The sequence below is a fragment of the Pleurodeles waltl genome, chromosome 4_1 (genome assembly GCF_031143425.1).
Source record: "Pleurodeles waltl isolate 20211129_DDA chromosome 4_1, aPleWal1.hap1.20221129, whole genome shotgun sequence".
Classification (NCBI taxonomy): domain Eukaryota; kingdom Metazoa; phylum Chordata; class Amphibia; order Caudata; family Salamandridae; genus Pleurodeles; species Pleurodeles waltl.
The window spans coordinates 569653561-569665799 of record NC_090442.1 but is presented as its reverse complement, the minus strand read 5'-3'; the positions used below and the strand labels follow the sequence as shown (position 1 = coordinate 569665799).

At 48.2% G+C, this 12239-nt stretch overlaps 1 protein-coding gene across 1 annotated transcript; it reads left to right on the top strand.

The window, feature by feature from the left end:
• The first annotated feature begins 1351 nt into the window (after positions 1-1351).
• LOC138287172 (uncharacterized protein F54H12.2-like) lies at positions 1352-2452 on the top strand. The gene has a single exon (XM_069227532.1). The coding sequence runs from the start codon at positions 1352-1354 to the stop codon at positions 2450-2452; it is 1101 nt and encodes a 366-aa protein (XP_069083633.1).
• Positions 2453-12239: the final 9787 nt, after the last annotated feature.

Genomic DNA, 12239 nt, shown 5'->3' with positions numbered 1-12239 from the left:
TGAGTTTCCCACACAGGTATTACACCACTGTAGCTGCGGTGGCCGATGCCATAAAAAAAGCCATAGCCAGCATTGAAGAGTATGTGAATATACATCTGGTGTCGGATAACGTTAGAAGAAAAGTGTTTCTTAAAGCCCCCGCGCTCAATACCAGGCTTACCTGTAACGGTAAATTACTAAGGGTTTTAGGGACTGTACAACGTGTGAAAAGACAGGTGGATCCAGACCCTAGAGTGCCCCGATATTAACGGCGGACTTTATACACTATACGTGTATAGCGACATCGTAGAACCTCAAAGGACAGGTGATAGTTATTCGCCGTTGTTTGGATGGATCCCGGTGAAGGGCAAAATTAACACGATGGTTAACATACAACATCACAAACCTGACTACATGGCAATTTCCAAAAACCATTTTGACACTATAACCATCATGATCTACGATGATTAGTCAGATCCGGTGGCCTTTAAATACGGGAAAGTTATTGTTAAGCTTCATTTAAGGCTGCGCCGCGACGGTGACTATTAGGCAATAGTGATGGTCATTATGAAAACATACAGGGATCCTTCTATGTACAGGGACTATTATAGAGTTCAGGCCAGTTAAAGAGGACCGCCGCCCTACGTTCAAGGTGTCCCAGTTATATACGGGCCGGATTGTGGGGCTTCTTTCACAGTTTCTTTTAGAAGAGCCTGCCATTTTCGAGAAGAGGATACGAACTTGTAAAACCTAACGTTAAAGCGGCTGCTACGAACATAGCCCATGACGTTGTGGGCTCTGTAATATCGGCTGTCACCGAGCACATGAACAAACTGGCTTGTTGTACAAGGCATGTGCGGGTGTTAAAAAAAGGAGGCACAGGGCTTCGAGGCATAGCGCCTTCCAATGCCCTATAAAAAACTGAGGACTTCTTCAAAAGGCCCACACAAAAGAAGAGTCGTAAGACGAAGGAGATCTTCCACGAAGAAGAAACCACGCTCTTGTGTGAATATTTTTTTAATCTGCTCTCATGGCCTTCGTACACTGCGCCTCGTGTGGATGTGCCAAATCTGAGCTAGATTTGTTTTCTCTTAAACCCACACAGACCAGCATCGAGACAGTTTTTTCATGGAAGTATCGCCTCTAGCAGCTCTGACGCCTCTGGCGCTGATAGAGTTTTATGTGTTGGGGCCCACGGATATGTATTTGGATCTCAACAACACTCTGCTACACCTTGTCTGCAAAATAACCAAAGCGAACAGCACCAACATCGAGGCTGATGCTAAAAAGCACTGATCGCCTACCCCTTGCAACCATGTTTAATCAGGTGGACATTAACCTGAGCGACTGACTCGTCACGCAGAGTGATAACATGTACGCCTACAAGGCCTACATAGAGAGTATTCTAAGTTACAGTCGTGAAGCCCTGGACACACAGCTTTCAGCAGGACTTTTCTACAAAGATACTGAAACGCAATTTGATGACACAGCGCTGGACTGTGGCAACAATGGTTTTAAAAAAAGAGCCAGCTTCGCCGCCGGCAGTAGGCAGTTTCACCTCCTGAGGTGCATGCATTCAGACCTTTTCTTCCAAGATAAGCTTCTAGTCAATGGTATAGATCTTAAGATCAAACTCAACCTCAACAAGGTCGCATTCTGTCTCATCAGCGGCGATGGGGAGCCGTATAAACAGGTTATATTGTCCGTGAGCTTGTTTGTAAAGAGAGTGAAAGTGTCACCCAGCGTCAGACTGGCCCAAGCTGAAGCTTTACAACTATCGAACACCAAGTACGTAATTGAAAGAGTGGCTCTGAAGATATTCAGCATCCCAGCCGGTACTAGAGTAACGCAGCATCAGAATCTATTTCTAGGGCAACTACCAAAACTCATCATCATAAGGTTTGTGGACAATACAGCTTTAAGTGAGCGCTATACCTCTAACCCTTTCAACATCAAACACTACAACATCAACTACGCCGCTTTGGTCCACGAGGGAGCTGTTGTCCCTGAAAAACCTTTCACTCCAAGTTTTGGAACATCCAGTTTTGTCAGGGAATATCTTGGTCTGGTCTTGATAGCCGGGAAACGTCTGTGGGACTCAGTAGTCGTTATTTTAAGAGAGGGGTATGAGACCAACTACACGTTGTTTACGTGCGACCTGACTCCTGACCTGGAAGATGGTGACCACTACAACTTGATCAAAAACAGAAATCTAAAAGCTGAAATACGGTTTACACAGGCACTGGCTACCAACGTGAATATGGTTGTGTTCTCGGTATTCGACAGCGTTATCCAGGTCAATCATGCCCGACAGCCATTAAAAGATTGTAAAATGGACACTGTGGAGATACGTGACTTCTTAAGCAGGCATAAATACGCTAAGAAATACTTTTTAGGTGTATTTTCTAGCGACGGGCTACCCGAAAAGATAGACCCAGAAAGACCCTGCACCCTAGTCTTTAACAGTCTTTAACACTGACCAGCATTACAAGGGTGGTACACATTGGGCAGCCATGTTTCTGGATGTAGACAAGGTTATAGTGCTTGAAAGTTTAGCAGAGTTCCCCAAGCATAAGATTTATACAAAACCGATATTCAAATACGTAAAAAAAGCATTGCCTGCGGTTGAGTATAACAAGTGGTGTGTACAGGATTCTCTAGCCATCACATGTGGGAAACATTGTATGTAAGTGTTCCTTAGTAAAATGTCTGCGGGTATGACGTTTAGAATTTTGTTTTATCTGTCTTCCACCGATCTAGTAAACAACGATGGTATTGTTATGAAATATGTGAATGAAAATACTAGGCCCATGTTGAGCATTGTTAAAACAGAATATGGTGTTTGTCAAAAGTGTAAGGCCTTGTAAAGCCTCTATATGTACTGATGGCTGCCACAATAAAAAATACATTTTAAACACAAATTCAGACTATGCATTTTTATTCACCCACCACATATTTTTTAAAACCATTTTAAAAAGATGACTGATGACTGTTGAAAAGTTAAAAGTGTTAACAGTTTTCAGCACAAACATGTACACGGGTAAAGAAATAAATGAAGTATAAATCTTTTGAGACGTGAACCTTTTTAACAAAACTGTACAACGGTTCAAATTTCATAATTACATTAGAGCGGTAACCATGTATTCATTTTGAACAGTCTCTTTTTAGGCTCCATATGCAAAGTGTTGCTGCTCCTAGACGGTGTTAGCTGAGGAAAGAAAGGCAACGTCGGCACAGTGGGACTCATGGTAAAAACACCAGGGGTCGGATCTCTCAAACTTTCGAGCATTTGCCTGTGGTCGGCGTTACCAACGATCGTGGAGGGCATGTTGAGTTCCGTGGCGGCGCATAGGAACTGCTCCCATCTTCTAGGAACGTCTTGTGTTGCTTGGGTTTTACTATACGTGAGACCTCTGAACAGATCATACATGTGTGATCCAGCAACTGGTTGTCCCTTGTAAACAAATTCACCCCGGTCGTTCCAAGAGGTCAGATCTTTAGTCGCAGTCATTTTACCAAGCAGCATCTGCACCGCCCCTCTATACCTCTGGCTTATATTTCTTAAAAGGTCTTCGACAACAGCATCTGCGGGAACCGGGGGGCCTGGGACTTGAGGGGCTACGGGGTCTGCTGCTGGCTGTGCCGTGGCGGGGGTATACAGAGTCAATTATTTTTTTTCAGTTGCTAATTGTTTGTAATACTGTTAAAACTTTTGAGTAAAGCCTCACTTTGTTGTGTGGTTTTAAATTGGTTCAGATCAAAATGGCTTTGATCTCAGCATGGAGACGCTGCGTCTCATTTCTGCATATGTCCCAGACAACAGCGGTAGAAGGGCCCAACTGTTCCAGCTGGTTGTGGGACACAAGGTACAATTTTTGGGAGTGCTCCATCATGTCCTCGACAGGAGACCTATTATTAGGGGTATAGCTATATCCAGCAGCGCCCCTAGAAAATTTCCAGACTGTTTGACCAGTTTCCTTTTAGAAAGGACCGATGCCCTTTTATTGTTGAGCTTTTTAATAATGTGACGCTTCTTCAGCACGCAGAGCTGGCTCGTTGATATTGGGACATTACCTTTTAAGGTGTTTAGGGCTATTCCTGCGATGGCCCCACTAAATCATCCGAAGCAGCGCACAGGATAGCCTTTCTTTTCAGGAGGCTGGCTGTGACCAGCATTTCTAGGTGGTCTAAATTGCGCCGTAGCTGCGCAGACATGGTGGTGACCTAATATTACAAGGTTTAGAGTGTAAATGTTATAAAAGTCTTCTTAATGGGTCTTTGTATAGGCTTTGGGGACTGTTTTAGGCAAGTAAGCGACTGGGAGGTCAGGGGGGAAAATACCGGAGCGTAGTCTATAGATTCTAGATTACTGAGTTTCAAATCTACCAGTAAGTAGCCATGGGGTTTTGCTGTGGCGCATTAAATGCTACCATGAAAAACTGTGTGTTTCCAGGGTACATCCGTTTATCTATAATTGATATCTGAAGCTTTTCGCTGAGGGTTTTAAATAAGACCAAGTATGAGGCGTTGAGGGTTATAGAACAACTGCTTTTACCATTGTAAAACAAGTTCTGCACGATGTAGCATATGCTCTGACTATTATGATGTGAATATTGAGTAAAAGCCCTCTCGATCTCAGGGTGGTCCCCGACTTCGCGCATGAGATTATCCACAACAACCATGTTTACAAGGTGTTTAGATAACAAGTTGTTGTTGTTGAGATTACTGGGGATACCTTCTATAAATCGGATGTGTGGGAACTTTAGAGAGAGTTCTGTGTAAAGCTCTTGCCAGCAAGAATAAAGCCATACAATGTTGTTAGGGGTCTGAGATAAAACACCGTGAACGTTTTCTAACAGTTTCTTTATAAAATAACTTTTACTGCTATTTGAGGATGGGTGTTGCAGCCTGGTGACCATATTGGTTGGGGTTCACCACTTTAATGTCTTTTAATAACCGTACAGCAGTGTTTTGTAGTCCTCGGTGAGGACCCGTTTATCAAACACTACGCGCAGTGTTTTATACAACAGCTGTGTTGGACTTTTCCCACCTTTTTTTGGACCTGACAATGCTAGTATGGTTTACGACTATTGCTTTGCTATTTTCGTGATCATTCAATGCGTAGTACTCATGCACCTGACCCTTCAGACTGTCAAAATGTATTTTAACCATATTGCTAACGTTTAAAGTGGTACCTTTGACTTTCATGCAAACCCTGTTGTTAGAGGTTTTGTAACTATAGGTCTTGGATCCAGAGGAAGTGTATTCGAGTATGTACTCATCCTTTTCGAGCTCGCTGGTCAAATCCCTAGATAATCACCCAGTGGAGGATCTTCATCACCTTCTTTACTCACAAAAATAACAGAATGAGTGTCGTGGTACAAACAACGATCCTGAAGCTTATTCAACAGCTCTAGATGAGCGTGAGTGGTTGTGAAGCACGCTATGAAGATGTTTATATTTTTATATGTTGTGGGGTAGTCATTGGTGTATTTCCAGCATAGAATAGCCGTCTCATCGTCTACAAATTCACAACTGGACACTACGTAAGATGGGGCAAATAGATACTTAGAAAGATCGTCTGGATCTGTGACGATGGATGTATTTGACACATTGGTATGCCGTGCAAATTTTCCCCACAAGGAATTGAGACAGGGCATAGCTAACTGACGTTTTGGCGGGGTTAACCTTAATGAACTCAGGTCTCAGCATAATACCCTTGTGAGCATGGTAATCAGCGATGTACTTTTGCTTTGAGGGTTCAACTACGTACCAGTCGGGATACCATGATGCTTCCTGTTTGTCTCTGAGAAACAAGTGGATGTACTCAGAAAAGAGAAGAGTTGTAGTGTGTGGAAAGTGCCAAATTTCCAGTATTTTTCCGAGGTGGTACCCTTTCTCGAGGGCTGTTTGTACCTCGATGGTACACCATGACCCCTCCAGCAGCCTTTGCTCATCACTACGACGGTCATTATGAACATGGCGGTAAACCCCGTTCCCTGCCGCGGCGACGCTGAACAGAATCCCGGCATTGGCGGTGAACAGAAACCCACCATATAAAGATGCAAAAATCTGAATCCGTCAAAAATGTCCTGGCCACCAGTCACCGCCAGGACCTTGTCGGTGAAAATGCATCCCACCCTGCCACCACCGAGCACACAAACTCTCCACCTTCCAAATAATGATGCACAAATCACTGCAGCGGTCAGAGGAAGTCGAACGACCATTGGCGGTACAGACCGCCACGGCCAGCAATGGGACCCAACAGTAAGAATTACACACATTGGCAAGTTTGAAACCCACACACCTGACACACATCCACAACACTATAAAACACTCACAGACACACCCCACAGTCCTTTGACATGACATTAGGACAATTGAGATTGAGAACTCCACAAGCAGACACTGAAACAGACGAATCACACACCCCACCACACAACAGCACCCTCACCTAGATCCACACAGCACACCACTCACAACACACACCACGGCACCCCTCAAACACCCACGCTTCACAGAAAGGGAGCTAAGGACTCTGGTGGACACGATACTGAAGGTCGAGCCACAATGATTTGGGGCAGAGGTCCAGCACACACCCATCGCCAGGAAGGTGGAATTATGGCAGACCATTGTCAACCAGGTCATTGCAGTGGGACACCATCCACGCATGAGGGATGACATCTGCAAGAGATGGAAGGACCTGCGCGGGAAGGTGAGGTCCATGGCATCCCGGCACAACATTGCAGTCCAGAAGACTGGGGGAGGACCTCCACTAATACCACCTGACTACACTGACTGGGCGGAAACAGTACTGGCCATCCTGCACCCTGATGGCCTCACTGGACTCACTGGAGGAATGGACTCCGGTATGTTGTCTACAATTACCACTTATCCACCACACCTGTAATGTATGCATCTCCCCACCCCTCCAACATCCACCAGGACCACTAACTCAACCACATCAGACTACATCTAGTCACCCTGCATGCCCACAAACCCACTGACAGGTCCACATCCCTCCCCCTGTGCACAGCCACCCACCCCTGCAAGGAATCACAAAGGCACTACACAACCCACAATGCACCTCCAAATCCTAGGCAAAATGCAATGGCAACCTAACAAAGGCACCCTGCGTGGCCCAAAAGTGGAAAACCTGCACGAAACAGCCCAGCCCTTTGCACCCCATCCGATTATGCAACTGTAACAAACATGTCCATTCCCCCCAACAGGCACCACCACTGGTGCCACCCTGACTGACAGGACAAGGAGTGGCAGTGCCCCACATGGAGACAGAGGCACCACCCAGGACACTGGAGAGGGAACCCTGGACAGTGAAGAATACCCTGGCCCCTCACACAGTCCTGGACTGCCACCATCCAGCAGCCCAACCCAGGACACCACTGACACCCCTACCATACACCTACCAACATCAGGCCAGGGCATCCGGACCCACACCTGTGTATCCAGGCCACAGACTGGTGGAACACAAGGACAGAGGCCACAGTCACCACCTACCAACAGGCAGGAAGACGATGGCCCCAGTACAAGTGGTACCACCAGACCTGTGCAGGGGACACAGGCACAGGGGGCTAGGCCCAGTGGGAGGGCATCAGTGGCCCGGGGGGAGGCCACAGGATGGATGCTGCAGCCCAGGACGTGATCTCAGAGGTCCTGGGAGCATACCACCATACCCAGGACAGATTGGCCCAGATTCTGGCCACCCTGGACCAGAGTCAAAGGCTGCAGAGAGACCAACACCAAGAGACCATGGAGCAGTGGAAACTGCACAATGCCACCATTGCCACCATAGCTGGTGCGCTGCTGCACCTTGTCCCAGCCCAGCCTGAGACTGCCACAGACCAGAAAGCCCCAAATACAGGCCAAGATACAGACCGGCCATCAACAGCAGCAACTGGACTTGTGCCACCATCTGAGGAGACACAGGAGACCTGCACCTCAACCCATACAGGCCAATACCAGGCACCCAAACAGTCCCTCAGGTCCAGATATGCCACTGGAACACCTGCTAAGACCAAGGCCCCCTCTAAGGAGTGACTCTGAGAAGAACTGTCCTCCAAGTGTGCCACTGAACCACCATCAACACGGTGCAATAACAACCCCATAAACTGTAAATAACAGATGGACATATCACCACTACCAACAAATGCTGAGACCATGTAGCCAATATGCACATCCACCAGTAGCCCACTCCCATCACTGTAAAGTGCACAATGGCATCCCTGACACCAAATAAAACACCTGTTCACCAATGTAAATGTCCCCTAACATTATGTTGAATCAAATGGAAGTGTGGATGCAATTGTCTTTGAAATCATTTATTCATATCTTAATTGCAGGAATGGCACCCCCGCATAACATGGGGTTGTGCCAACAGAATTGTCAAACAAGTTGTCCATAATATTGCATGTCCCATGCAAACCTGGTCACAGTGACAATGTCGGTAGACCCAACACCCACATAGAGGATAAGGCATACTGACAGTATGCTGTACAGACAGCAACATAATCAAATTGTCCCACTTTGGTACTGGAAGTACAGTTGGATCAGTTGGTTCCTGGAGTGTACATCTTTCCCCTCCTCATCATCACCATCACTCTCATCCCCTCTCTGAGGAAGCTGGTCTGGATATACAGCCCCCTCCGCCTCCAAGAGGGGAATAGATTTCCTCACAGCCACGTTGTGTAGCATGCGGCAGACCACCACTGTTCTACACACCTTTTCAGGCTCATGGGCCAGGGATCCCCCAGAGATACAGAGGCAACAGAATCTAGCCTTCAGGAGACCTATTGTGCGCTCTATCACCTTCCTAGTACGTCCAGGGGCCTCATTGTAATTCCTCTCTGCATCTGTCCTAGGATTCCTCACTGGTACCAGGAGCCAACGCATGTTGGGGTAGCCAGAATCACCAGCAAAAGGTGGCAAAACAGGACTGTCACTGACAACCCTCAGTTGCACACAGCCTGGCTGTCTGCTGTGTGCCAAAAAGTGTCAGACACACTTACCTATGATCCATCCTCTTTCCCCTTTTAGTTGTTCCATCATGTGTGGCACACTGCTGTTCCTCATCACAAAGGAATCATGGACTGATCCAGCGAACATGGCATTCACATGTGAGATGTACTGGTATGCAGTACACACCAATTGAATGTCCATGGAGTGAAACTTCTTCCTGTTTCTGTACACCTGTTCACTTACTTTTGGGGGGATGACAGCTATGTGGGTTCCATCAATGGCACCTATCACATGGGGAATGTTGGCAAAGGCATAGAAGTCTGACTTGATGGCGGGGAGGTCAGCACTTTGGGGATTCCCCACACAGAACTGCAGGTGTCGTAAAAATGCATTCAGGAATCTGGACAGTATAATGCTAAACATTGCTGTGAAAAACCTGCACCCATGCCCACTGTCACTTTGAATGAGCCCGTGGCCAGGAAATGAGGTGCAGAGAGCACCTGCACTTCAGTAGGGATGGCATGCTGACTCCGTTTAGCCGGGCTCAGTGCTAGATCCAGCAATGCACAGTTCGTGAATTGTAGCACGGTTGAGTCTGTAATTGATAATGATGTGATGCTCCACCATGGTCCCCAAATCAACGAGTGGTCTGTACACCGATTGGGCCCTCCCTCGCCACATGGGTCTGTACCTAGGAGGAGTTGAGAACACATGTGAGGAACACACATACATCTGCCCACAATGTTAAATATTCAGCACTGCTGGCATACAAGTCGATGACACATATGCATAGTAGGATGTTAAACTGGAGTGATATGTCCTCAATGATACATCAGGATTGTTATGGTGAGTAAGGGCCATATGTACGAACACTTTTTCCCATAGACACAGAATGGGTAAAAACCTTTGCTACATCTGGCCCTAAATGTTTATGTGTTAACCGCCGTGTGACCATTCATTGGTTAACATGGTTGTAAATGGGAATTATTAGCGGATCATGATCGCCGCCAGCGGTGACGGTGCACACCGCCGCGGAGCGTACACCATCTCGTCACCCAAACTTCACTTGACTCCCGGATTACGGGCATGCAGGTACTCCACTGACTGTGCTGCTGTGTTCTGCCTCTGGTCCTGGAATTGGCACGAGTGGCAGGGGAAAGGGCCCCCGCCTTCACCAGCGAGGAACTGGACAAGCTTGTGGACGGGGTCCTGCCCCTGTACGTCAAGCTCTATGGTCGACCAGAGGTACAGGTGAGTCGGGAAATTGGGGGGCATGGATGTGTGTAATGGTGGTAGATGGCGGTAAACATGTGTGCACGTTTGACACTGTAAAGTTGTGGGATTCATGACATGCTGCGTGTGTGAGGTCCTGTTATGCTGTTGTGTGTCCGTCCCATAGGGGACATATAGCCAGCTGTATGTAATGGGCATAGTCTGAGCTCTGTGTTCCTTTTTCTGGGTGTCCCATATAGGTCAGCACCCATCAGAAGAGGGGGCTCTGGCATGCCATCGCCAGGGAGGTGCGGACCCTGGGGGTCTACAACTGGCGGAGCACCCACTGCGGTAAGCGGTGGGAGGACCTGTGGCGCTGGGCGAGAAAGACCTGTGAGGCCCAGCTGGGGAAGTCCTCCCAATGAGGAAGGGGTGCCCGTCGGGCGCATTCTGGCGGTGGCATATCTGGACCTGGATGGGCGCTTGAAGGCTGCACAGCAGACACAAGGGGGTGAGTACAGAAACCATCATATGCCTCCTTGATGGATGTGTGAGTGTGCTGTGGTATGTATATTATCTAGTGGCAGGGACTCTGACTGATGTCCTTTTACATAATGGCCCCTTTAGTGATGTAGGAAATGGCTGTAGAGCAGGGTTGTGGCCACTAGTCAGGGGCATAACCATGTGTATAGCGGTAGGTGCTGCATGGTGGAATATTTGCAGGGTGGGTGTATGTGTGAACCAGTTATGTACCTCCATTCAACTATTTACAAGTTTCTCTCCAGATTTGTCTTTCCATCCCTGTTCTCTGGGTACTTCAGCATCATCTGGCAAGGGAGCTGATGCATTAGCAAGTGGGGATGCAGCGGGCCACGGTTCCACGGAGGCAGAGTTGAGCGACGCCAAGGGGACCAGTGGGTTGGAGGGCGAGGGGAGTATCACGGGGGAGGCAACTACCACTGGAGGTAGTGAGTCTGATACCTCTTCCAATGGGAGCTCCCTGGCGGATCCTAGTGGGCCCACCCATTCTGTGTCATCTTCCGCCACCCTCATACCATCACCGCCCTCCCATTTCCTCCCCACCGAGTTGCCCATGCTCGCTCACCCAGAAGGGTGGGTGTCTCCTTTGCCTCAGGCACCACATCCCCTGCCCCAGTCAGCCCTGCTGCCCTCACGGAGGAGGCTATTGACCTCCTGAGGACCATCTCTATGGGGCAGAACACCATCATCAATGCCATCCAGGGGCTAGCATCAGAGGTGCAGCAGACCAAATGCCTACCTGGATGGCATTCATGGTGCAGTGTCTGGCCTACAGAGATCTTTTCAGGCTCTGGCTGCCTCTTTGACGGCAGCCAGTGTCCCTGGTCATTCCATCCCCCCTCCAAATACCTCTACCCCTTCCAGCACCCCACTCCCTTCACCCGTCCCAAGCACACATTCTGACAGCCATGCACACACCTCAACACACAAGAAGCACACTGCAAAACATAAGCACCACACTTCCCACCACAGGCATACACACAGCCAACATACAAAGGCACACACACCAACATCCACTTCCCACAGTGTGTCCACCACTTCCTCCTCCCTGTCTGTCACCTCTACATGCACACTCACAGACACTGCACCCTCATTCGCTGTTGCTGACCCCATTCAGGCAGTCACCACAAAATCAGACATACATTCATGCACCCCACACACCACACCTGCACTCACCACAACGACTTTGGTTGACACATGCATAACACTCACTAAACTTGCAGACACACAGACAACATACATTTAGACCGGCAGCCTGTCTTGTCCCATTGTGTTCACCCCCCTTCCGATGACACTCAAACGTTCCAAAACACCCACCCAACACACATCCACCACACTTCAGCATAATGTACAGTCACCTGCACCTACATCACGCACACTTACGCCTGTCGCGACCACTCCCTCTACCTCCACTCCCACGCCTTCCTCCAGGTCCACTCCGATTGTCTCTAAAAAACATTTCCTATCCCGTGTTGACCTATTCAACCCATTGGCCCACCCCATATCATCCCTAAACGTGCCCACCCCCTTGC